The sequence below is a fragment of the Pseudophryne corroboree genome, chromosome 5 (genome assembly GCF_028390025.1).
Source record: "Pseudophryne corroboree isolate aPseCor3 chromosome 5, aPseCor3.hap2, whole genome shotgun sequence".
Taxonomy (NCBI): domain Eukaryota; kingdom Metazoa; phylum Chordata; class Amphibia; order Anura; family Myobatrachidae; genus Pseudophryne; species Pseudophryne corroboree.
Window position 1 is genome coordinate 510,562,613 of NC_086448.1, and position 27,651 is coordinate 510,590,263.

The window sequence follows — 27,651 nt, forward strand, 5'->3', positions numbered from 1 at the left end:
AAAACTGGTTCAGTGAAAACAGACCTAATCTCTATCCCATACGTCCCATAATGCATCTGGTCGTTACAGACCTGACTGACATGATTGACAGGGCTATTCACCAATAAAACTGGTTCAGTGGAAACAGACCTAATCTCTATCATTATAAGTATAATAATATTATTCTCCTCTGTGCATTACAAACAAAGTGTGAAAAAGCTGTCCTGGTGTGAATTATAAACACCTCAGTAGTAGGGAAATTTATCCCCTTAAACAGTGTTTTCGTGATAAACTAATCCTGCCGCGCTGGGACTAGAACACTGATATCTCGGCGTCGATAAGGCCAGTGTCCCACAGAGCTAGTTACATCTAGATCGCGCCGCTGGGTAAAACGGCTTGCGTTCCAGCGGCGCGATTGTTTGCGTTCCACAGCGCCGAGATGGTGTCACGTGATTGTATCACCTGACACTCGGATACATGATCTGAACTGGCCAATAGGTGCTGAACAGGGCAGCTGGTGTTTAGTGACGCGGACGTTAGTACTCCACGCAGCTGTATCTCACCACATGACCACCCCACGTGACAATTAGACATGTGGTTTGGGCGGCCAATAAACGGATCAAACTAGGTAACCTAGGAGACCGCTATGCAATCGCTACCAAAAATAACATTTATTAGTGTGTAATAATGTGTATATACACATAGTAATGAATAATGTGATAAGTGCGATATTCTACCTAATCTATTAACTAACTCCTACATTATTAGCTACATATATACGATGATTTAGAAAAATATATAAATTGGTCTATTGTTAATTAACCACCTACATTTAAAGCACCGCTCCTAAAAGTGGCTCCACTTTTACAAATAACATATTAAATATTAACAAATGCCCCCTAATAGGAATACAAATGATCATCCTTTTCAACACCATTATTTATAAATACACCAATATTGGGAATATAAATCATAATCAAAGACATAAACAAGGGAATATCTTGAAGTGTGAAAAAACATGATACTACAGGAACGCTACCATATCTATAGTTTCATTTAAACCAAACGGGATAAGAGTGTTCAGCGAATAGATCCAATAGGATTCTCGCTGGGCTAGCAGTCTATCTCTATCTCCTCCTATCTACCATAATATGCTCGATAACCGTAAATGAGAGACCCAGGACTTGAGAGTTCTGTTTCTCCTGAAAATGTCGAGGTAAACTGTGGTTTTGGACCTTGTTGGTAATATTTCGTAAGTGTTCCTGTATTCTTAACTTAAGACACCTTTTGGTTTTACCAATGTAAGAAAGGTTACAACCGCAATCAATTTTATAGATTACGTAGTTAGTATTGCAGGTCACAATTGTCCTCAGTTTAAAGACTCGTATGCTGTCGTCTTTCCAGCAAAAGCCTTTTTTATCGATAAAGCGACAACATTTACATTTATTACAGGGGAAGAGCCCTGATCTCTTCATTACAGGATGTTCATTAAGAGTCTCACCCTTGTTTTTATCATTCTGAAGTTGGCTGGGAGCGAGAATGTTCTTAAGGTTCCTGGATTTTCTGAATACTATGTTAGGCTTGGTAGGTAAGTGTGGTCCCAATATGGGGTCCTTCAAAAGGAGATGCCAATGCCGATTCATAACACGTCTAATCTTGATATTTTCTTGATTATATTGTGTTATGAACGGTCTTTCGGTGAAACGTTCTTCTTTTTTACTTTCTTTTACTTCCAAAAGGCTATTTCTATCAATTTCAGAAGCTCGAACCTGGTCTCTCCTTAGATGGATCTCATTATATCCCCTATCTAAAAACTGTTCTACCAAAATAGAAGATTGTTCCCAGTACCTTTCCAAACTGCTACAGTTTTTCCTAATCCTCACGAACTGGGAGTAGGGTACTGTAGTTTTCCATCGTGACAGATGGCAACTATTTGAAGGTATGAAACTGTTAGCGTCGGTCTTTTTAAAAAAGGTTCTCGTATCAAGAGTCCCGTCATCTTCGATGTTTAAAAGGACGTCCAGGTAATCAATAGTAGAAATATGCTGCTTATAAGTAAATTTGAGATTATGGGAATTAATTTGAATCTCTGAAATGAAATCACTCAATTCCTCCAACTCTCCATCCCAAATAAGAATCACATCATCTATGTATCGCTTATAGAATTTGATGTTAGGGTATCGATAGCCTCCGTCCGCATAGATGGTCACACGCTCCCAGCTGTCCATGAAAATGTTTGCGTACGATGGGGCAAATTTAGTCCCCATCGCTGCTCCCCTGTTCTTGCAGGTAATACTTTCCTTCAAACTCAAAATAATTGTGATTTAAAATGAATTTTATACTCTCCAATAAAAAGGTTCTTTCTTCTTTACAAACATTCACATCCATTGTTAGGATGTTGCTCACAGCCTCAAGTCCTTTAGAATGGGGAATGGATGTGTAAAGGGCCTGTACATCCACTGTGGCCCATCTATAAGTGGATTGCCACTGAAAATCATTAAGTAGCCTGAGAAGACTGGTTGAATCTTTCAAATATGAAGGTTGTACTCTCACATAAGGTTGTAATTTTAAAATCGAGAAAGTGTGACAAGTTAGAAGTCAGGGACTCGACTCCAGCCACTATAGGTCTTCCTGGGGGTGGGACTATGCCTTTGTGGACTTTAGGTAAGTGGTAAAATACCGGAACCCGAGGCTTTTTGTTAAACAAAAATTCAAACTCTTCGACATATGATGCCTCTACTACATGCATCATTTAATAGCACATACAGTTCTTCTCCAAAACTGGCTGTCGGATCCTCGTTAAGTAGTTTATATGTTGCCGCATCATTAATTTGGGTCATGGCTTCTTTGACATAGGCCGTCCTCTCCTGGATGACCACCGCTCCTCCCTTATCTGCTGTTTTGATAACAATTTCGTTATCACTCTTAAGTTGTTTAATGGCATACCTTTCCTGTGGATTAAGGTTGCCACAATACTTGTCATCTTGGACTTTCAATCTTCTAAAATCCTCTTTTACTGCGTCAAAGAAAAAATCGATATGATTCCCTCTCGATTCCACTGGATAGTATCTAGACGGTGGAGCCACTAAGGGTTTGCTTTTCGGTTCGTAAGACAATTTCGGTGTAGGATTTTTAAGGAAATGCCTCTTTAGGGTTAAACTGCGTATGTATTTATTGAGGTCCACATAGAGATTAAACTTATCAACGTGTTGGTTCGGAGCAAATTTCAGACCTTTACTTAATACCGAGATCTGTGGGGCTGATAGTTCCTTCTTAGTAAGGTTGACGATGCTTGATTCATTGGCTCTTGTGAGAAGTTGATCGCTCTTCGTTTTTTGTTTGGTGACCTTTCTTCCACCTCTCGTCCCTCTTCTCCTGGGTAAAGTTGTCTTTTCACACCTTGCGGTGAATCCAATCTGGTATGAAGATGTTCCTTTTCTTGGAGGTATGGTAAAACCATCCTCTTTCTTTCCCCTAAAAAAACTTTATTCCTAGGGGATTCATATCTACGTTCAAATTTATTTCGTTGTGCGAACCTCTGTTGATTCCCTCGGGGCGATTATTGATTATAATATGATGATGTCCTCCTATATCTACGTATCGGGGAAGTGTATGAGCTTCTTCTTCTCGTACCATAGCCGCCTCGTCTGCCTTGATATTGTGGGGGGGGATATTCTCGTCTACGGTGAAAAACTTCATTATCTAGTGTGTCCGTTTCTCTTCCCCAACCCCCCTGGTCAGGGTATCTTCTTTGACCAGGTTTTTGACTGACATTACTCCAATCATGTATATTACCATTCTCATAGTCCAGTTTATCTCTTGTGAACTTTTTTTGCTTTCGCAAGATGATCTCCTTCTCAAGGGTATCAAGTTTATATTGGAGATCCGACACATCTCGTTTGAATTCATCATCCTCATTGAATTTGGTAAGTAAAACCTCCAGTTTAGCTATATCTACTTCTAAAATTTCTAACTCTTTCTTTCTCTCCTTTATAATCAACTCCACTAATCGGGCTGCGCTCTCATCAAGGATCTTATTCCAACTCTTAGTGAACTCGTCATTCTGAGATCCCATAATCGGGGTCTTATTTAACCTCAGACCTCTAGGAATTCGTCCGACTTCTAAATATTTCTCAAGTGTGCTTAGATCGTACCAACTCTTAAGTTCTCTAGTGGCCAGTTTTTCCATATTATTTAATAAATGATAATACTCATCATTATCATCCTCCGTTTGTTCCATGTCTTGCATATCCTCTAAAAAAATGGTTTTACATTTCTGACTCCTACTTTTCCGATCATTAAATAAAGGCATATCACCTAGCAGCAATGGGGAGTAACTAACAGCAACGAAATAGACAAAACAGATACTCTCCCTTTTGCGCTATTAAACAGAAAGTGAGAAAGGATTGGGTTAAGGCTGCCAAATTCCACTAAGTCCCTTGTTAGGAGGGACTAAAAAGATACAAATATGTGCCAGTAGAGGAATGGGCGCACTTGGGTTGTTTTTCCACCCAATATTCAACGGGGAAAAACAGCAGTCTCCCTAAGATATTTACTCCTAATTTGTGAGCATAAAACCACATTTAACATGTTCCATGTAAAATTTATTACAACATAAAAGCAATGATACAAAACGGTATAGTATCTCTTCTTGCAGATAACACCATATAGTACAGAGGACCAGTTGAAATAACTTTGATAGATTCCTCCTTCTCCTTTGACAATTCGGAGATTTGATGTTTATGAACAAATAACCCGACGCGTTTCGTCTTACTCTAAGACTTCATCAGGGGTATGTCTAAAAATATATATAAAATATTTATATCAGAATCTTATCCTGATTAAAACAATAATATGATAATATGAGGGAACATGTCAATAAACGAGGAAAAATGCAAGACAGAACTTAAAACATGGGCAAAATATACAAATATATATATATAAATATGTGAGGAAAAAATATACATACACATATGGTTTAACATACAAGGAGGATGATCTTAACATATCCATGGAAAACAATTATGTGATACAATCTCAGAACAAAGAATTCACAATTATACCAAAGAGAAAGAAATAGACATATAAAGAGGAGTTCATCATCACAAGAACATAATAATTACATATGGCATATATCAAGGCAGACGAGGCGGCTATGGTACGAGAAGAAGAAGCTCATACACTTCCCCGATACGTAGATATAGGAGGACATCATCATATTATAATCAATACTCGCCCCGAGGGAATCAACAGAGGTTCGCACAACGAAATAAATTTGAACGTAGATATGAATCCCCTAGGAATAAAGTTTTTTTAGGGGAAAGAAAGAGGATGGTTTTACCATACCTCCAAGAAAAGGAACATCTTCATACCAGATTGGATTCACCGCAAGGTGTGAAAAGACAACTTTACCCAGGAGAAGAGGGACGAGAGGTGGAAGAAAGGTCACCAAACAAAAAACGAAGAGCGATCAACTTCTCACAAGAGCCAATGAATCAAGCATCGTCAACCTTACTAAGAAGGAACTATCAGCCCTACAGATCTCGGTATTAAGTAAAGGTCTGAAATTTGCTCCGAACCAACACGTTGATAAGTTTAATCTCTATGTGGACCTCAATAAATACATACGCAGTTTAACCCTAAAGAGGCATTTCCTTAAAAATCCTACACCGAAATGGTCTTACGAACCGAAAAGCAAACCCTTAGTGGCTCCACCGTCTAGATACTATCCAGTGGAATCGAGAGGGAATCATATCGATTTTTTCTTTGACGCAGTAAAAGAGGATTTTAGAAGATTGAAAGTCCAAGATGACAAGTATTGTGGCAACCTTAATCCACAGGAAAGGTATGCCATTAAACAACTTAAGAGTGATAACGAAATTATCAAAACAGCAGATAAGGGAGGAGCGGTGGTCATCCAGGAGAGGACGGCCTATGTCAAAGAAGCCATGACCCAAATTAATGATGCGGCAACATATAAACTACTTAACGAGGATCCGACAGCCAGTTTTGGAGAAGAACTGTATGTGCTATTAAATGATGCATGTAGTAGAGGCATCATATGTCGAGAAGAGTTTGAATTTTTGTTTAACAAAAAGCCTCGGGTTCCGGTATTTTACCACTTACCTAAAGTCCACAAAGGCATAGTCCCACCCCCAGGAAGACCTATAGTGGCTGGAGTCGAGTCCCTGACTTCTAACTTGTCACACTTTCTCGATTTAAAATTACAACCTTATGTGAGAGTACAACCTTCATATTTGAAAGATTCAACCAGTCTTCTCAGGCTACTTAATGATTTTCAGTGGCAATCCACTTATAGATGGGCCACAGTGGATGTACAGGCCCTTTACACATCCATTCCCCATTCTAAAGGACTTGAGGCTGTGAGCAACATCCTAACAATGGATGTGAATGTTTGTAAAGAAGAAAGAACCTTTTTATTGGAGAGTATAAAATTCATTTTAAATCACAATTATTTTGAGTTTGAAGGAAAGTATTACCTGCAAGAACAGGGGAGCAGCGATGGGGACTAAATTTGCCCCATCGTACGCAAACATTTTCATGGACAGCTGGGAGCGTGTGACCATCTATGCGGACGGAGGCTATCGATACCCTAACATCAAATTCTATAAGCGATACATAGATGATGTGATTCTTATTTGGGATGGAGAGTTGGAGGAATTGAGTGATTTCATTTCAGAGATTCAAATTAATTCCCATAATCTCAAATTTACTTATAAGCAGCATATTTCTACTATTGATTACCTGGACGTCCTTTTAAACATCGAAGATGACGGGACTCTTGATACGAGAACCTTTTTTAAAAAGACAGACGCTAACAGTTTCATACCTTCAAATAGTTGCCATCTGTCACGATGGAAAACTACAGTACCCTACTCCCAGTTCGTGAGGATTAGGAAAAACTGTAGCAGTTTGGAAAGGTACTGGGAACAATCTTCTATTTTGGTAGAACAGTTTTTAGATAGGGGATATAATGAGATCCATCTAAGGAGAGACCAGGTTCGAGCTTCTGAAATTGATAGAAATAGCCTTTTGGAAGTAAAAGAAAGTAAAAAAGAAGAACGTTTCACCGAAAGACCGTTCATAACACAATATAATCAAGAAAATATCAAGATTAGACGTGTTATGAATCGGCATTGGCATCTCCTTTTGAAGGACCCAATATTGGGACCACACTTACCTACCAAGCCTAACATAGTATTCAGAAAATCCAGGAACCTTAAGAACATTCTCGCTCCCAGCCAACTTCAGAATGATAAAAACAAGGGTGAGACTCTTAATGAACATCCTGTAATGAAGAGATCAGGGCTCTTCCCCTGTAATAAATGTAAATGTTGTCGCTTTATCGATAAAAAAGGCTTTTGCTGGAAAGACGACAGCATACGAGTCTTTAAACTGAGGACAATTGTGACCTGCAATACTAACTACGTAATCTATAAAATTGATTGCGGTTGTAACCTTTCTTACATTGGTAAAACCAAAAGGTGTCTTAAGTTAAGAATACAGGAACACTTACGAAATATTACCAACAAGGTCCAAAACCACAGTTTACCTCGACATTTTCAGGAGAAACAGAACTCTCAAGTCCTGGGTCTCTCATTTACGGTTATCGAGCATATTATGGTAGATAGGAGGAGATAGAGATAGACTGCTAGCCCAGCGAGAATCCTATTGGATCTATTCGCTGAACACTCTTATCCCGTTTGGTTTAAATGAAACTATAGATATGGTAGCGTTCCTGTAGTATCATGTTTTTTCACACTTCAAGATATTCCCTTGTTTATGTCTTTGATTATGATTTATATTCCCAATATTGGTGTATTTATAAATAATGGTGTTGAAAAGGATGATCATTTGTATTCCTATTAGGGGGCATTTGTTAATATTTAATATGTTATTTGTAAAAGTGGAGCCACTTTTAGGAGCGGTGCTTTAAATGTAGGTGGTTAATTAACAATAGACCAATTTATATATTTTTCTAAATCATCGTATATATGTAGCTAATAATGTAGGAGTTAGTTAATAGATTAGGTAGAATATCGCACTTATCACATTATTCATTACTATGTGTATATACACATTATTACACACTAATAAATGTTATTTTTGGTAGCGATTGCATAGCGGTCTCCTAGGTTACCTAGTTTGATCCGTTTATTGGCCGCCCAAACCACATGTCTAATTGTCACGTGGGGTGGTCATGTGGTGAGATACAGCTGCGTGGAGTACTAACGTCCGCGTCACTAAACACCAGCTGCCCTGTTCAGCACCTATTGGCCAGTTCAGATCATGTATCCGAGTGTCAGGTGATACAATCACGTGACACCATCTCGGCGCTGTGGAACGCAAACAATCGCGCCGCTGGAACGCAAGCCGTTTTACCCAGCGGCGCGATCTAGATGTAACTAGCTCTGTGGGACACTGGCCTTATCGACGCCGAGATATCAGTGTTCTAGTCCCAGCGCGGCAGGATTAGTTTATCACGAAAACACTGTTTAAGGGGATAAATTTCCCTACTACTGAGGTGTTTATAATTCACACCAGGACAGCTTTTTCACACTTTGTTTGTAATGCACAGAGGAGAATAATATTATTATACTTATAATGATAGAGATTAGGTCTGTTTCCACTGAACCAGTTTTATTGGTGAATAGCCCTGTCAATCATGTCAGTCAGGTCTGTAACGACCAGATGCATTATGGGACGTATGGGATAGAGATTAGGTCTGTTTTCACTGAACCAGTTTTATTGGTGAATAGCCCTGTCAATCATGTCAGTTTGGTCTGTAACGACCAGATGCATTATGGGATGTGTTTACTATTAAGGTTTTTTTATCCCTTATAGTGTATTATAAAAGTTCACTTTAAGGCCATTAATTTTCTCACTTTAATGTTTAATCACTGTAACGATTTCAGTTAGTAACATAGGACTTATTCCAATATTATTTAAGGTTTTTAATACCCCAATCACTGCATTAGGGGAAGTGAGGTCACTTCTGTTTCCTATGTAAGGGTAAGTCTCAGCACACAGCCTCATTACACTGGTTGTGACTTGAAGCTATTGTAGCTGCTGGCAAGGTAAGATTTATTATTTATTATTTGTGAACACCGCTTTTAAATATGGCTCCATTTAGCACTTTATGTGAATGGAATCCCTTGTTTTCACTATGTCCTGCTTATTTTGTAAATAGGGGGTGTTATTATGACTATTAGTAACAATATGAAAGTTTATTAATATTATCTTATGAGATGATGAGAATTAACTCAACATTCTGAATTTCAAGGATAACATATGGTTATCGATATTTTTAATACGTTTTATACCCCCTTGGGGAACCAATTTCACGTAAGATTTAATCGAATTAATGAATTTTCGAAACTAGTGTATCCTTCTCCCCCCCTTTCTAAAGGGAGTTTATTAAATTAAAACTTCTCACACCTGGTATGAGCAAGTTCTCTGTCTCAAGAATCATATTCCTCTAATTTACCAGGTTACACACGCATATGAAATTGTGGTAGACCTGTGTATTTGAACTTGTTATCCAAATCCCTGAATCATAAGGTATGTGTTTCAATCTACTAGCACATTAACCAATTTATATAAAGGCTGTTACGTTATATATCTCTAATTAGTGAATATTAATAATTTTTGTTAGGTCACATACCAATTTGAACTTGCGTTCAGGCCTATGCGTTTGAACTTGCTATTCAAGCACTTAACCATAAGGTATGTGTTCAATGTACAGATATATTCATTTATTTGTTATTATTGAGCCCAGTATTATGCAGAATATGTTATTAATTGTTGTTAGTACTAAAAACTTATATTTCCCCAATTAGGCTTAATCTAACTTTCACCTGTGTACCCCACCGGTGTGTGGTTTTTTCAAGTATCCAGAATACGTAATTGCCATTTTATTGATGCACTAACAGTATTTATCAAGCACTAGAGGTATGCCATATGTAATTATTATGTTCTTGTGATGATGAACTCCTCTTTATATGTCTATTTCTTTCTCTTTGGTATAATTGTGAATTCTTTGTTCTGAGATTGTATCACATAATTGTTTTCCATGGATATGTTAAGATCATCCTCCTTGTATGTTAAACCATATGTGTATGTATATTTTTTCCTCACATATTTATATATATATTTGTATATTTTGCCCATGTTTTAAGTTCTGTCTTGCATTTTTCCTCGTTTATTGACATGTTCCCTCATATTATTGTTTTAATCAGGATAAGATTCTGATATAAATATTTTATATATATTTTTAGACATACCCCTGATGAAGTCTTAGAGTAAGACGAAACGCGTCGGGTTATTTGTTCATAAACATCAAATCTCCGAATTGTCAAAGGAGAAGGAGGAATCTATCAAAGTTATTTCAACTGGTCCTCTGTACTATATGGTGTTATCTGCAAGAAGAGATACTATACCGTTTTGTATCATTGCTTTTATGTTGTAATAAATTTTACATGGAACATGTTAAATGTGGTTTTATGCTCACAAATTAGGAGTAAATATCTTAGGGAGACTGCTGTTTTTCCCCGTTGAATATTGGGTGGAAAAACAACCCAAGTGCGCCCATTCCTCTACTGGCACATATTTGTATCTTTTTAGTCCCTCCTAACAAGGGACTTAGTGGAATTTGGCAGCCTTAACCCAATCCTTTCTACCTTTCTGTTTAATAGCGCAAAAGGGAGAGTATCTGTTTTGTATATATATATATATATATATATATATATATATATATATATATATATATATATTATATACACACACACACACATATATATATATACACACACATATATATATATACACACAGAAATGGTATCAAGTTGCGCTCGGGATAAATACAAGCAGCTCCTCTAGAAGAACCCTTCGTCAGCAAGGATTCATGAATAATACATACACACAAAATCTGAGGGCGCTAGTGACTTAATTCAGACAATCAATAAAATTTAAAATTTATTCTTAAAATTCAATGTATAACTCTACTTCATCTTTTCAAATAACATAGTTATCATACAGGATGGATACAACATCAAAAAATTTCAATATACACCAATCAGGTTTTTGCTCAGTTACAGTACCCAATTCAAATATATACCAATCAGGTTTTAATCAGATGTAGAACCCAACGCGTTTCGTCCCTTAGGACTTCTTCAGGGGTATTAGATCTGATTGAACAGAAAAAGTACAATGACTTACAATTACAATACATAGATGAATAAAACCATCCAGACCCATTGGTTAGATACAAGCATTCCATATAATTTAGACTAGAATTAATATAATTTCCTTTTCAATAGTGCCCATATATAGTGAAATGGCATAATTTGGACTATAATGCAATAGCTATTTCGTTAGTGCCAGTATATAGTGGAGATAAAGCAGGTGTGGTGAACTAAGTGATGAATAGGTATACATACCAACATAAGTCTGAGGCTAATCACTCCAGACGGTATCCATAATGGTGAGATAAAAAAAGAGCCTACACCAAAATCGGACCTATAGTGAAAATGATTTTACATTGTATGTGGGTGTTTCTCAGAATTAATCACCCATGTGACAGAAATATTATTTCATATACATACCTAATAGACTCATTGGATAGAAACCAGAGAGAATTCCTTTGACTGTTATTTATAAAAACAGTCAAATATTGGTGAAGTAGGTCTATAGAATTAGATCAGGCCTATAATAGAAAAAGTTATACTCAAAAGGGGGAACCCACTTAATGTTAGGACCACCATCGTGATAATAAATATTTTAATACATACCCATATACTAGGTGCTTTACACACCACTGGATAGATATAAGATTTTAGTTGGCCTCAAATCATGTAGTTTGAGTGCCTAGAAACATTATAAATTCATAATCAAAATTCTGAATCCATAATATATAGCAAATAATAAATTAATATGTATCAAAAAACCAATAGGTTGGATTCACAATATATACACAAATACAATCAATCCAATAACCCTAATTATATAGAGATATTGAACCCCAGAGTAGTAAAACTTACTTCAGTACTGCCACCTCTCACAAAATCCAGTGCATAACTGGAAGTGGTGGTGATCTACTTATTTATACCCCCTACACAGTGACCTCATTTCCTCTTAATTCTAATTGGTGGGCAATATGCTCCCTATATACCTAAATTAAGGTGTCCGAATCTGGAACCTCATTCCCCAACATGTGCTAGTAGTGCGGCATATGTTAACTGATATAGTTTCTAGTCTAGAATCAGCGTGGAAACGCATGTATTTAACATGCGTTCCACGGCCGGGTATCTACTTCCGGTATCTGCGTTCCACCGCCGTCACTTCCTGACTGGCGGGGAAACACATCTCAGAAGGCAAGCGTCTATAGCAACGAGATGTAACCATATTTTAACGCATTGCGGAGGTTATCATCATACCGCGACAGCCGGAAGTTTACTTCCGGTGTTTGCGTTCCAACTCTGTCTCGTCCTGGCTAGCAGAATCTAACCAGAATGAGGCGGGCATCCACTATTAAAAAATGTGGACATCAACTACTGCGTACCATATGTTGCCATGGTGCCGCCGAGGGGAGGGGAAATAAACATAGCTTATCATTATATGAAGGTTGCCATAGAGACTATTGGTGTAATTATAACGGTTGCTATGACAGCCTTTACAGAGTTGCTGGTATTCCTTAATTAGACGATCTACCAGTGACTACGATCACCATGGCAATGAAAGCAATTGCCATGACAACCGGTACTCAGGATGCTATTATTACTAAAACAGACGATAAGGTTATTTTAACAATCGCCATAGCGATCAGGCAGTATATTCAATAACGGCCTGATCACACCTATGCAGTGCTATTAGTATGGTCCTTATCTAACATCAGTTGTCGATGTACACTGGCTAATACCCCAATTGTCACTTTAGCGGAATTAAGTAGAGACTAATATTACATCTTATATTAACCAAACCTTACATTACTTCCCACTCATACCCCTTATCATAGGTGATATATATTATACCCCTTATTATATCAACTACTCTAAAGGTTCAATACCTCCACATTTACAATAGAAAAAAACTAGTAGTGCCCTATTGAGCTCATGGGTCTAATACCTGTAATTATGGACCTGTATTAATATAGACTTAAATTAAAAAAACAACTAATCATACACGTAACCCACGGCCTATGATGACATGTCAACTTCTTCACACAGAACATAAATCAAATAAACGAAGCAATATCAATCCCTTCATTCAGGCCAAAGGGCGTTAACGTATTCATAGTATATATCCAAAAACTTTCACGTTTTGAGAGTGCTAGTTCCCTGCTGCCCCCTCTTTCAAGTTCTTTGACAGTTTCCAATACGCTAAATCTAAAATTTGAGATTAGAACTTCTGAATTGTGCTTGTCCGCATAGTGCCTCGGTAGACTGTGTGTTCTTACATTATTTTTAATATTACGCATATGTTCTTGCACTCTTAGTTTCAATTGTCTCTTTGTTTTCCCTATATAAACTAAACCGCAACTGCAGGATATTTTATATATGACAAAACAACTGGTGCAAGTGATAGCCTCATCTAGCGTAAAACGTCTTCCTGTGTCAAGTTTGAATTCAAACTTGGTACGGTCCATGAATTTACAACAAATACATTTCTGACAGGGATAACAACCCGATTTCTTGTCTGCCAGGAAATTCTTTTTCCCTAAATTAGACGTTTTCTTTTGTTGTTGAAATCTACTTGGAGCAATTCTACTTTTAAGATTGGTAGATCTCCGAAACACCACCTGTGGTTTCGCTGGTAAGTGGGAACCAAGTATAGGATCTTTCTTGAGTAATCCCCAATGACGGTCAAGCACTTTTCTAATTAAATGGTTCTCTTTATTGTACTGTGTAAGAAATGGTCTGATGCGCATTTTCTTCTCCATCTGGGGTTTAGGGACAAGTAGATCCAATCTTTCTCTAATAGAGGCTTTCTCTCTAGCTTCCTCAATCAAGCGAGGATCATAACCTCTCTGTAGGAAACGTTCAGCCAATACCTGGGATTGAGACCAATAATCCTGTAGCTGACTACAGTTCCGTCTTACTCTTAAAAATTGTGAATATGGGACACTTTTTTTCCACGTCGGATGGTGGCAGCTTGAAAATGGAATGTAACTATTAGCGTCCACTATTTTGAAAAAGGTTTTAGACCGTATACATTCTCCTGGTATGCCTTCCAACACTAGGTCCAGATACTCGATCTGTTGTGGATCTTCTGAATACGTGAAGCGGAGATTATTATCATTAGTATTAATATATTGGATGAACTCAGGAATTATCCCAGGATTCCCTTGCCATATAATCAAGATGTCATCTATATAGCGTTTATACAGTACTATGTTTTCCTCGAACTTCGAGCCATAGATATAACTCATTTCCCAGGCTGCCATAAAAATATTTGCGTATGAGGGGGCAAATTTAGTCCCCATAGCCGTCCCCTGGGTCTGCAGGAAAAACTTTCCATTATATTCAAAGAAGTTATGTTCTAATATGAATCTTATGCATTTCAAAAGAAACATAACTTCTTTTTCTTCCATTGCTGAGTTAGTAGTTAAGGCTTTTTGTACCGCTTCCATTCCCTTAGAATGGGGGATACTAGAATACAATGCTTGAACGTCTATGGTAATCCACACCATATCAGAGGACCACACCAGATCTTTAACAATATTAAGTACAGATGCAGAGTCTTTTAGGTGCGATTTATTCAACCGAACAAAAGGCTGTAACTTTAGATCTACATAATGTGATAAATTCGCGGTCAATGAGTCCACCCCTGCTACTATAGGTCTCCCGGGGGGGTTACTTTTATTCTTGTGGACCTTAGGTATATGGTAAAAGACCGGAATTAAGGGGAATCTAACCAAAAGGTAATTGTATTCCTCTATACAAATACACCCCTCCTTTAAACCTTCATTCAAAAGTAAGGACAGTTGCTCAAAGAACTCCTCAGTAGGGTTTCTATCAAGCCTAGCATATGTAGTATCATCCAGAAGTATCTTATTAGACTAGTCCATATAAGTTTGAACATCCTGTATGACTACAGCGCCCCCTTTGTCAGCCTGTTTAATTATAGTTTTATCATCCTGTTTCAATGATTTAATTGCTTGTCTTTCTTGGGGATTCAAGTTCCCCGCATATTTAGAATTGATTAATTTGATATTACGAAAATCTTCTTTAACGGAGTCATAAAAGATGTCAATATGACTTCCTCGAGATTCTACAGGATAAAACCGTGACGGTAAGGCCACCACTGGTTTAGGCTTTATCGAAGACGTAATTTCTACACAAGGATTTTTCAAAAAATGACGTTGAACCGTAAGACTACGTATGTACTTATTCAAGTCTATAAAGAGATTAAACTTATCAAGGTGCGCATCAGGGGCAAACTTCAAACCCTTATCTAGAACCGAGAGTTCTGCTGTAGATAGTTCTTTTTGGGAATTGTTGATGACCCCTGTGCCTGAAGGTTCTTCCTTTTTTTGGGGGACCTTTCGTCCACCTCTTGTTCCTCGTCTACGCCAAAACCTCTTTTTTTGGACTGAGGGGAATCTAGTCTCGTGTGGAGTTCTTCCTTCCACTGGCGGTGAGGGATGATGGGGCGTCTTTCTAATCTGTCCTCTAAAAAATGACGTCTGTCATTTTCCTCAGGAGTGGGAGACCTAAACACATCAGGCTTTTCAGTGTACCTTTCCGGTCTCCAATTCAAACGAGCTCTATTCCGTGGATTGTAATACCTCCCACTATTTTCCTCTCTTTGATGTACAGAGTCCCAATATTGGGAAGATTGTTTCCTAGGTCTAGGATACCATCTCCTTTGATAATCATCTCTATGGGATTCATACCAGGGTCTCCTTTCCGTACCCCCCCCCTCTATGCATATTCGGTCTAAACCCCCTTCCAATGGGTTGATATTCAGTCTTTGGAGGATACCTTCTATTGACCTTCTGTGTATCTACCAAATATGCATCATTGGTACGATTGATGATCTGTGGGCAGATCTATAATCGTACCAATGATGCATATTTGGTAGATACACAGAAGGTCAATAGGAGGTATCCTCCAAAGACTGAATATCAACCCATTGGAAGGGGGTTTAGACCGAATATGCATAGGGGGGGGGGGGGGGGTACGGAAAGGAGACCCCGGTATGAATCCCATAGAGATGATTATCAAAGGAGATGGTATCCTACACCTAGGAAACAATCTTCCCAATATTGGGACTCTGTACATCAAAGAGAGGAAAATAGTGGGAGGTATTACAATCCACGGAATAGAGCTCGTTTGAATTTGAGACCGGAAAGGTACACTGAAAAGCCTGATGTGTTTAGGTCTCCCACTCCTGAGGAAAATGACAGACGTCATTTTTTAGAGGACAGATTAGAAAGACGCCCCATCATCCCTCACCGCCAGTGGAAGGAAGAACTCCACACGAGACTAGATTCCCCTCAGTCCAAAAAAAGAGGTTTTGGCGTAGACGAGGAACAAGAGGTGGACGAAAGGTCCCCCAAAAAAAGGAAGAACCTTCAGGCACAGGGGTCATCAACAATTCCCAAAAAGAACTATCTACAGCAGAACTCTCGGTTCTAGATAAGGGTTTGAAGTTTGCCCCTGATGCGCACCTTGATAAGTTTAATCTCTTTATAGACTTGAATAAGTACATACGTAGTCTTACGGTTCAACGTCATTTTTTGAAAAATCCTTGTGTAGAAATTACGTCTTCGATAAAGCCTAAACCAGTGGTGGCCTTACCGTCACGGTTTTATCCTGTAGAATCTCGAGGAAGTCATATTGACATCTTTTATGACTCCGTTAAAGAAGATTTTCGTAATATCAAATTAATCAATTCTAAATATGCGGGGAACTTGAATCCCCAAGAAAGACAAGCAATTAAATCATTGAAACAGGATGATAAAACTATAATTAAACAGGCTGACAAAGGGGGCGCTGTAGTCATACAGGATGTTCAAACTTATATGGACGAGTCTAATAAGATACTTCTGGATGATACTACATATGCTAGGCTTGATAGAAACCCTACTGAGGAGTTCTTTGAGCAACTGTCCTTACTTTTGAATGAAGGTTTAAAGGAGGGGTGTATTTGTATAGAGGAATACAATTACCTTTTGGTTAGATTCCCCTTAATTCCGGTCTTTTACCATATACCTAAGGTCCACAAGAATAAAAGTAACCCCCCCCCGGGAGACCTATAGTAGCAGGGGTGGACTCATTGACCGCGAATTTATCACATTATGTAGATCTAAAGTTACAGCCTTTTGTTCGGTTGAATAAATCGCACCTAAAAGACTCTGCATCTGTACTTAATATTGTTAAAGATCTGGTGTGGTCCTCTGATATGGTGTGGATTACCATAGACATTCAAGCATTGTATTCTAGTATCCCCCATTCTAAGGGAATGGAAGCGGTACAAAAAGCCTTAACTACTAACTCAGCAATGGAAGAAAAAGAAGTTATGTTTCTTTTGAAATGCATAAGATTCATATTAGAACATAACTTCTTTGAATATAATGGAAAGTTTTTCCTGCAGACCCAGGGGACGGCTATGGGGACTAAATTTGCCCCCTCATACGCAAATATTTTTATGGCAGCCTGGGAAATGAGTTATATCTATGGCTCGAAGTTCGAGGAAAACATAGTACTGTATAAACGCTATATAGACGACATCTTGATTATATGGCAAGGGAATCCTGGGATAATTCCTGAGTTCATCCAATATATTAATACTAATGATAATAATCTCCGCTTCACGTATTCAGAAGATCCACAACAGATCGAGTATCTGGACCTAGTGTTGGAAGGCATACCAGGAGAATGTATACGGTCTAAAACCTTTTTCAAAATAGTGGACCATAATAGTTACATTCCATTTTCAAGCTGCCACCATCCGACGTGGAAAAAAAGTGTCCCATATTCACAATTTTTAAGAGTAAGACGGAACTGTAGTCAGCTACAGGATTATTGGTCTCAATCCCAGGTATTGGCTGAACGTTTCCTACAGAGAGGTTATGATCCTCGCTTGATTGAGGAAGCTAGAGAGAAAGCCTCTATTAGAGAAAGATTGGATCTACTTGTCCCTAAACCCCAGATGGAGAAGAAAATGCGTATCAGACCATTTCTTACACAGTACAATAAAGAGAACCATTTAATTAGAAAAGTGCTTGACCGTCATTGGGGATTACTCAAGAAAGATCCTATACTTGGTTCCCACTTACCAGCGAAACCACAGGTGGTGTTTCGGAGATCTACCAATCTTAAAAGTAGAATTGCTCCAAGTAGATTTCAACAACAAAAGAAAACGTCTAATTTAGGGAAAAAGAATTTCCTGGCAGACAAGAAATCGGGTTGTTATCCCTGTCAGAAATGTATTTGTTGTAAATTCATGGACCGTACCAAGTTTGAATTCAAACTTGACACAGGAAGACGTTTTACGCTAGATGAGGCTATCACTTGCACCAGTTGTTTTGTCATATATAAAATATCCTGCAGTTGCGGTTTAGTTTATATAGGGAAAACAAAGAGACAATTGAAACTAAGAGTGCAAGAACATATGCGTAATATTAAAAATAATGTAAGAACACACAGTCTACCGAGGCACTATGCGGACAAGCACAATTCAGAAGTTCTAATCTCAAATTTTAGATTTAGCGTATTGGAAACTGTCAAAGAACTTGAAAGAGGGGGCAGCAGGGAACTAGCACTCTCAAAACGTGAAAGTTTTTGGATATATACTATGAATACGTTAACGCCCTTTGGCCTGAATGAAGGGATTGATATTGCTTCGTTTATTTGATTTATGTTCTGTGTGAAGAAGTTGACATGTCATCATAGGCCGTGGGTTACGTGTATGATTAGTTGTTTTTTTAATTTAAGTCTATATTAATACAGGTCCATAATTACAGGTATTAGACCCATGAGCTCAATAGGGCACTACTAGTTTTTTTCTATTGTAAATGTGGAGGTATTGAACCTTTAGAGTAGTTGATATAATAAGGGGTATAATATATATCACCTATGATAAGGGGTATGAGTGGGAAGTAATGTAAGGTTTGGTTAATATAAGATGTAATATTAGTCTCTACTTAATTCCGCTAAAGTGACAATTGGGGTATTAGCCAGTGTACATCGACAACTGATGTTAGATAAGGACCATACTAATAGCACTGCATAGGTGTGATCAGGCCGTTATTGAATATACTGCCTGATCGCTATGGCGATTGTTAAAATAACCTTATCGTCTGTTTTAGTAATAATAGCATCCTGAGTACCGGTTGTCATGGCAATTGCTTTCATTGCCATGGTGATCGTAGTCACTGGTAGATCGTCTAATTAAGGAATACCAGCAACTCTGTAAAGGCTGTCATAGCAACCGTTATAATTACACCAATAGTCTCTATGGCAACCTTCATATAATGATAAGCTATGTTTATTTCCCCTCCCCTCGGCGGCACCATGGCAACATATGGTACGCAGTAGTTGATGTCCACATTTTTTAATAGTGGATGCCCGCCTCATTCTGGTTAGATTCTGCTAGCCAGGACGAGACAGAGTTGGAACGCAAACACCGGAAGTAAACTTCCGGCTGTCGCGGTATGATGATAACCTCCGCAATGCGTTAAAATATGGTTACATCTCGTTGCTATAGACGCTTGCCTTCTGAGATGTGTTTCCCCGCCAGTCAGGAAGTGACGGCGGTGGAACGCAGATACCGGAAGTAGATACCCGGCCGTGGAACGCATGTTAAATACATGCGTTTCCACGCTGATTCTAGACTAGAAACTATATCAGTTAACATATGCCGCACTACTAGCACATGTTGGGGAATGAGGTTCCAGATTCGGACACCTTAATTTAGGTATATAGGGAGCATATTGCCCACCAATTAGAATTAAGAGGAAATGAGGTCACTGTGTAGGGGGTATAAATAAGTAGATCACCACCACTTCCCGTTATGCACTGGATTTTGTGAGAGGTGGCAGTACTGAAGTAAGTTTTACTACTCTGGGGTTCAATATCTCTATATAATTAGGGTTATTGGATTGATTGTATTTGTGTATATATTGTGAATCCAACCTATTGGTTTTTTGATACATATTAATTTATTATTTGCTATATATTATGGATTCAGAATTTTGATTATGAATTTATAATGTTTCTAGGCACTCAAACTACATGATTTGAGGCCAACTAAAATCTTATATCTATCCAGTGGTGTGTAAAGCACCTAGTATATGGGTATGTATTAAAATATTTATTATCACGATGGTGGTCCTAACATTAAGTGGGTTCCCCCTTTTGAGTATAACTTTTTCTATTATAGGCCTGATCTAATTCTATAGACCTACTTCACCAATATTTGACTGTTTTTATAAATAACAGTCAAAGGAATTCTCTCTGGTTTCTATCCAATGAGTCTATTAGGTATGTATATGAAATAATATTTCTGTCACATGGGTGATTAATTCTGAGAAACACCCACATACAATGTAAAATCATTTTCACTATAGGTCCGATTTTGGTGTAGGCTCTTTTTTTATCTCACCATTATGGATACCGTCTGGAGTTATTAGCCTCAGACTTATGTTGGTATGTATACCTATTCATCACTTAGTTCACCACACCTGCTTTATCTCCACTATATACTGGCACTAACGAAATAGCTATTGCATTATAGTCCAAATTATGCCATTTCACTATATATGGGCACTATTGAAAAGGAAATTATATTAATTCTAGTCTAAATTATATGGAATGCTTGTATCTAACCAATGGGTCTGGATGGTTTTATTCATCTATGTATTGTAATTGTAAGTCATTGTACTTTTTCTGTTCAATCAGATCTAATACCCCTGAAGAAGTCCTAAGGGACGAAACGCGTTGGGTTCTACATCTGATTAAAACCTGATTGGTATATATTTGAATTGGGTACTGTAACTGAGCAAAAACCTGATTGGTGTATATTGAAATTTTTTGATGTTGTATCCATCCTGTATGATAACTATGTTATTTGAAAAGATGAAGTAGAGTTATACATTGAATTTTAAGAATAAATTTTAAATTTTATTGATTGTCTGAATTAAGTCACTAGCACCCTCAGATTTTGTGTGTATATATATATATATATATATATATATATATATATATGCACATATATATTTTTTCTCAGGAACAGCAAGGTCTCTAGTGACGTTAATACGTTCTAATGTGTGTGAACAGGTACTGAAAGCCAATTTTTGAGGATCAGGAAACATGGTCGACCTAAGAGATTTTCGAGTCGATCTCAGGGAGTAGTAACTGGGCAAAATAACATTTTTGCACCCCTGAGGGGTCTAAGAGAAATCTACTCTATGAATACGACTCCCTCCATAATATTATCACGTCTGTGATCATGCCACAGACCTATATAATTATACTATACATACATATTACATATAGGTATAGATCTATCTGATATACATCATATTATCATGTCCATATCCACCCAGTCAGATATTGTTGGTGCCGACAGGGACCCCCCCCACGTCTGTGTCTCCCATATAGTTTTCTCTTGGGAAAAATATACCTCTACTGACATGTTGACATATTTACATGTACCAAGTACCATTAGGAGTCGACAGCACCGACATAGTTATTCCCTTTGTGGCAGAGCCCTCAGCCTCAAATATGCTGACACACGTGTACCAAACACGCACCGACATTACACTGGCTATAAGGGATAGACCCCAGTACATTCTGTCATGGAAACACAGAAGGAGTTTACCAGCTCATTTTCCCCAGCGCCCATGATAGTGTTTTTATTACAATTTTTATTACACCAAACCACTGTGCCCCCCCCTCGTTTTCCACTCTGATCTATACAGCAGTGTTTAGGAAGGACCAGTGTCTCTGTGAGGAGAAAATGGCGCTGGAAGAGCTGTGAGGGCTAAGCCACGCCCTCTCACCGGGGCGCTACAGTCCCGCTCAAATCTACAGAATTATACTGGCGGGGGTCTATATTTAGTGCCTAGGCACTTATAATATACATATTTGCCAGTTTAAAAACTTAAGTGTTCATGCTGCCCAGGGCGCCCCCCCTGCGCCCTGCACCCTGCCAGTGCCGCTGTGTGTGTGGTATCATGGCGCGCAGCGTGACCGCTGCGATACCTCAACACTGAAGTCTTCTTTTCTTCTTGTACTCACCCGGTTTCTTTCTTCTGGCTCTGTGAGGGGGGTGACGGCGCGGCTCCGGGAACAAGCAGCTAGGCGCACCAAGTGATCGAACCCTCTGGAGCTAATGGTGTCCAGTAGCCTAAGTAGCAGAGCCCTTGAACTCAGTAGGTCTGACTTCTCTCCCCTCAGTCCCACGAAGCAGGGAGCCTGTTGCCAGCAGATCTCCCTGAAAATAATAAACCTAACAAAGTCTTTTCAGAGAAACTCAGTAGAGCTCCCCTGTGTGTGACCAGTCTCACTGGGCACAGAATCTAAACTGGGGTCTAAAGGAGGGGCATAGAGGGAGGAGCCAATTCACACCCAATCGGAGTCTTAGAGTGTGCCTATGTCTCCTGCGGATCCGGTCTATACCCCATGGTTCTTGAAGCATTCCCTAGCATCCTCTAGGACGTATGAGAAATACAAATCATTGCCATATGGATAACATACTGTACACAGGCAGGTTTTATTTCCCACTCGACACAATCACCAATAACCTCTTCATTTTCATCAGAAAGCTGTAATTTATCCCATCTCCTATTCTCCCTCCTTATTGCTCATCTCTACCCCTCCCCCTAAGTCTTCCTCCCTCCCTATCCCTGCTACCTCATTATTTCTACACCATAAATCAATAACCGCCCATTAGACACTTCTAATGTCAGGTCACAGTGATCCGTTCCCCAATTTCACAGACTCCCCCTTATGACCCCCTTTGTGGGGATTTGGAATCACTATATAAATGCCCTTCTGTTGTTACCCACAGAATTTTGTAGAACCCTGATTTATACTATGCATCCTATAATGTGTAGGCTGAAGGAAACATTGAATATGGGGTACATGTACCATAAGGTTGGCAATGGAAACCCTAACCTGGTAACTAGCCTTCAGTAGTGTGCATCACAACAGCGGTATAATCATTGGTTACATACAGTATATACTGCCTATCTGCCATATCAAATGCGTAGGTCAGTCTCTACCTTACCTTACTTAAATCCAGTTCAGGGTCAATACTGTAACATTGCAGAAATAAGAAAAAAGGTATCTGGATTGAAACAGAGTTTTACTTTATCCAGTACCAGCTTCAGATATCTGTAATTATTTGCGGAGGAGGAACCTGTACCACCATGATTAAGACATTTATAAATTTTTTAACCAAATTACACAGGTTAGGAAAGCTTCAGCTTTACTATTTTAAGACAACTCTGGACCCTAGCTGTGTGAATGGAACATGGTGGCGCTATATAATTATTAATAATAAAAATAATAAAGCTACTGTACTAGAACAAATACCAGACAAATATTAATTTTAATTGCACAACACAATATTTTCTGTTCAAAATATTCCCATAATAAAATATTACTATCCTAGGATAAAGTTTAGGATGTACTGCACATGTGTAATACTTATGTAAACAAGGTTATATAAACTGCAGATTGTTAAGAGTTTAAAAGTCATAATAAGGTCATAATAATTGCCCTAAATGGCTTCAAAACATATTTATTTTGTTATAGTATTATAAATATTAAAAAAGCATTCTGACCATTTACAAGATGAAATACTGGATTATGGGCCTAATTCATCCTGAGCTGTAGTTTTGCAAAAAATCGCGAAACTACAACTCACTTCTCTAACATGCGGAAGAGGGGGGGGCGTCCCAGCACAGGACAAGGCCGCCCGCATGCCAGGTCCACTCACCCCCCCTTCCCCCCCCCCCAGGCCCCCAGGGCCGGCCCAAGCTTATTTTGTTTTGTAAACAAAAATCTATTTTGGCCCCCGTTGATGGGATAAAAGGGGTGTGGTCTTTGCAAGAAAGGGGTGTGGCTACACAATTGTACTCCCCGTGTTACAGGGTGATAGTGGGTGACCGGGAGATAATAGGTTACTGGTGAGGCAGGGGTGACAGGAGATGGTGGGTGACTGAGGCAGGGTGACATGGAGATAGTGGATGACTGATGTCCCCAGTGCCAGATACACATGTCCCCACAGTGCCAGATATACCCCCAGTGCAGATATACATATCCCCACAGTGCCAGATATGCCACCAGTGCAGATACACATATCCCCACAGTGCCAGATATACCCCCAGTGCAGATATACATATCCCCACAGTGCCAGATATGTCCCCAGTGCAGATACATATATCCCCACAGTGCCAGATATGCCGCCAGTGCAGATACATATATCCCCACAGTGCCAGATATGCCGCCAGTGCAGATACATATATCCCCACAGTGCCAGATATGCCCCCAGTGCAGATACATATATCCCCACAGTGCCAGATATGCCCCCAGTGCAGATACACGTCCCCACAGTGCCAGATATGCCCCCAGTGCAGATACACATGTCCCCACAGTGCCAGATATGCCCCCAGTGCAGATACACATGTCCCCACAGCGCCAGATATACCCCCAGTGCAGATACATATATCCCCACAGTGCCAGATATGCCCCCAGTGCAGATACAAATGCCTCCACAGTGCCAGTTATGCCCCCAGGGCAGATACACATGCCTCCACAGTGCCAGATATGCCCCCAGTGCAGATATATATGTCCCCACAGTGCCAGATATGCCCCCAGTGCAGATACAAATGCCTCCACAGTGCCAGATATGCCCCCAGTGTTGATACACATGCCCCCACAGTGCTAGGTATGCCCCCAGTGCTGATACACGTGCCTCCTACAGTGCCAGATATGCCCCCACAGTGCTGATACATGTACCTACCACAGTGCCAGATATGCCCCCACTGCTGATATACATGCCCCCAGTGCCTCGCCCCCCCCCCACCGAAAAAAAAGTGCTGCTCACCTCTTTTCAGCTGCTGGTGTGAGGGGAGGAGAGCGCAGCGCGTGCCTCTCCTACCCCTCCGTCTCCAGCGGCGGTGTCTATCTTAAATTCGGCAGCGGCCCGTGAGCCAATTAGACCTCGCGGTCCGGCAGCCAATCAGGAACCTTAGCTGCCGGTACGCGAGCCTTGATTGGCACACGGGCCGGCGCCGAATTTAAGATAGACACCGCCGCTGTAGACGGAGGGGCCTCACAGCAGTAGCCGCTGGAGACCTCAGAGTGCGATGGGCAGCGGTGGCCGGGAGCGGATCGAGCCGCTTGCTGGTCACCACTGCTATAGAGAGTGAGTCACTGTGACTCACTGTCTGCAGCAGCACCCTCTACTGCCTGGCGCTCAACGCGGCTGCGTAGCCCGCGTATGCGTTGGGTCGGCCCTGCCCTCCCCCCACTTACATGCAAGATAGCGATGCGCCCACGATTAAAGGTAGCCCCCGCGTAAGGTAACTAGCTGCGTAGGCAGTCGGAGAGCCGTCATCCTTTGGACTGCAGCTGCTGCGTGTGACGTCACGCAGCCACTGCGGCCCGCCACAGCAACGGTCCGGACACTACTGCGTTCTCCAGACAGCGCTCCTTGAACAGAGCGTTGTCGCCAAAAAAAGTGGCGTCGACGCCTCCCCCACCCCCTCCAGGCCTTAGACTGCGATCGCAGTTGAAGACCTTGCAAATAGCGATTTCAGTACTTTTGCGGGCCTTACTGAATTAGGCCCTATGTCACAACACTTAATTGACTACAAAATGTAATGAATTATTTGTCTAAGGAATAATGTTACCATTTAATAAAATGTTTAGAAGTCCTCGAATTTATTAAAGTACATATTTTATTTTAATATAAATGAATAAATAAATACAGTATAAAAAAAAAACTATATTAAATGGCTTAAAGCATTTTGACCAGCCATAGCCATAGGAGGTTATATAAACGGGCATAGCCACATTAGCCATAACTGCAGAAAAAAACATTCTTATTTTGAAAATTGCAAGAATGATGCGATTAAATTCAACAAAGAATGACGCAATCCAATTCAACAATTCAAGCCATTTGAATCTATATTGCTTTACAATGACTACATCCTAGATAATCACTTACAAGTTCTTCCACTGCTGTAAAACACACAGAGAACTTTTTCAAGATGATTAGCTTGTTCTTGATATCGGCAACTGTAAAGTGCTCATCTTCCCTGAAATAAGAAAACAACAGAAACACCTGAGTGTGCCGCATGTACCAGTATTGCTGCATGACTCCCATCTTATAGCCTGGACTAAATCATCTGCATTAAATACACCAAAAACAAAAGATACATTGTATCAGGTGTAAAATAGCCAGTCCTAATCACTGTTTGCATGGACAGCAATAGACATCTCAACAATTAAAGTAAATATAAAATGAAGGCGCAATACAAATACATAAGTGGGACTATGATGGGGATGTAGTTAGTATACAGACGGCCAGAAGATTACAAACACTGCTGAGAATGCCCAGCGCCAGAATCCTGGTAGTCAGTATCCTTAACGGAAGTATGCCGGGAAGAGTTAGGGTTAGGCATAGGCTGTAGGAGGATGGGGAGAGTTAGGGTAAGGCATAGGCTGTAGGAGGATGGGGAGAGTTAGGGTAAGGCATAGGCTGTAGGAGGATGGGGAGAGTTAGGGTAAGGCATAGGTTGTAGGAGGATGGGGAGAGTTAGGGTAAGGCATAGGCTGTAGGAGGATGGGGAGAGTTAGGGTAAGGCATAGGCTGTAGGAGGATGGGGAGAGTTAGGGTAAGGCATAGGCTGTAGGAGGATGGGGAGAGTTAGGGTAAGGCATAGGCTGTAGGAGGATGGGGAGAGTTAGGGTAAGGCATAGGCTGTAGGAGGATGGGGAGAGTTAGGGTTAGGCATAGGTTGTAGGAGGATGGGGAGAGTTAGGGTAAGGCATAGACTGTAGGAGGATGGGGAGAGTTAGGGTTAGGCATAGGCTGTAGGAGGATGGGGAGAGTTAGGGTAAGGCATAGGCTGTAGGAGGATGGGGAGAGTTAGGGTTAGGCACAGGCTGTAGGAGGATGGGGAGAGTTAGGGTTAGGCATAGGTTGTAGGAGGATGGGGAGAGTTAGGGTTAGGCATAGGCTGTAGGAGGATGGGGATGTATAGGGTTAGGCATAGGCTGTAAGAGGATGGGGATGAGTAGGGTTAGGCATAGGCTGTAGGAGGATGAGGAGAGTTAGGGTAAGGCATAGGCTGTAGGAGGATGAGGAGAGTTAGGGTAAGGCATAGGCTGTAGGAGGATGGGGAGAGTTAGAGATAGGCACAGGCTGTAGGAGGATGGGGATGTGTAGGGTTAGGCATAGGCTGAAGGAGGATGGGGAGAGTTAGGGTAAGGCATAGGCTGTAGGAGGATGGGGAGAGTTAGGGTTAGGCAAAGGCTGTAGGAGGATGGGGAGAGTTAGGGTAAGGCATAGGTTGTAGGAGGATGGGGAGAGTTAGGGTAAGGCATAGGCTGTAGGAGGATGGGGAGAGTTAGGGTAAGGCATAGGCTGTAGGAGGATGGGGAGAGTTAGGGTAAGGCATAGGCTGTAGGA

The 27,651-nt window shown here is 40.1% G+C and overlaps 1 protein-coding gene across 2 annotated transcripts in view; it reads right to left on the reverse strand.

Moving 5' to 3' along the window:
• Window positions 1–27,651, reverse strand: part of ACD (ACD shelterin complex subunit and telomerase recruitment factor) — a 174,876-nt gene that overhangs the window by 119,976 nt on the left and 27,249 nt on the right. For both annotated transcript variants that reach the window (XM_063923065.1, XM_063923066.1), the window contains one exon: window positions 26,185–26,275. In XM_063923065.1, coding sequence (XP_063779135.1) covers window positions 26,185–26,275 — 91 coding nt within the window. The remainder of the gene's footprint in view (window positions 1–26,184; window positions 26,276–27,651) is intronic.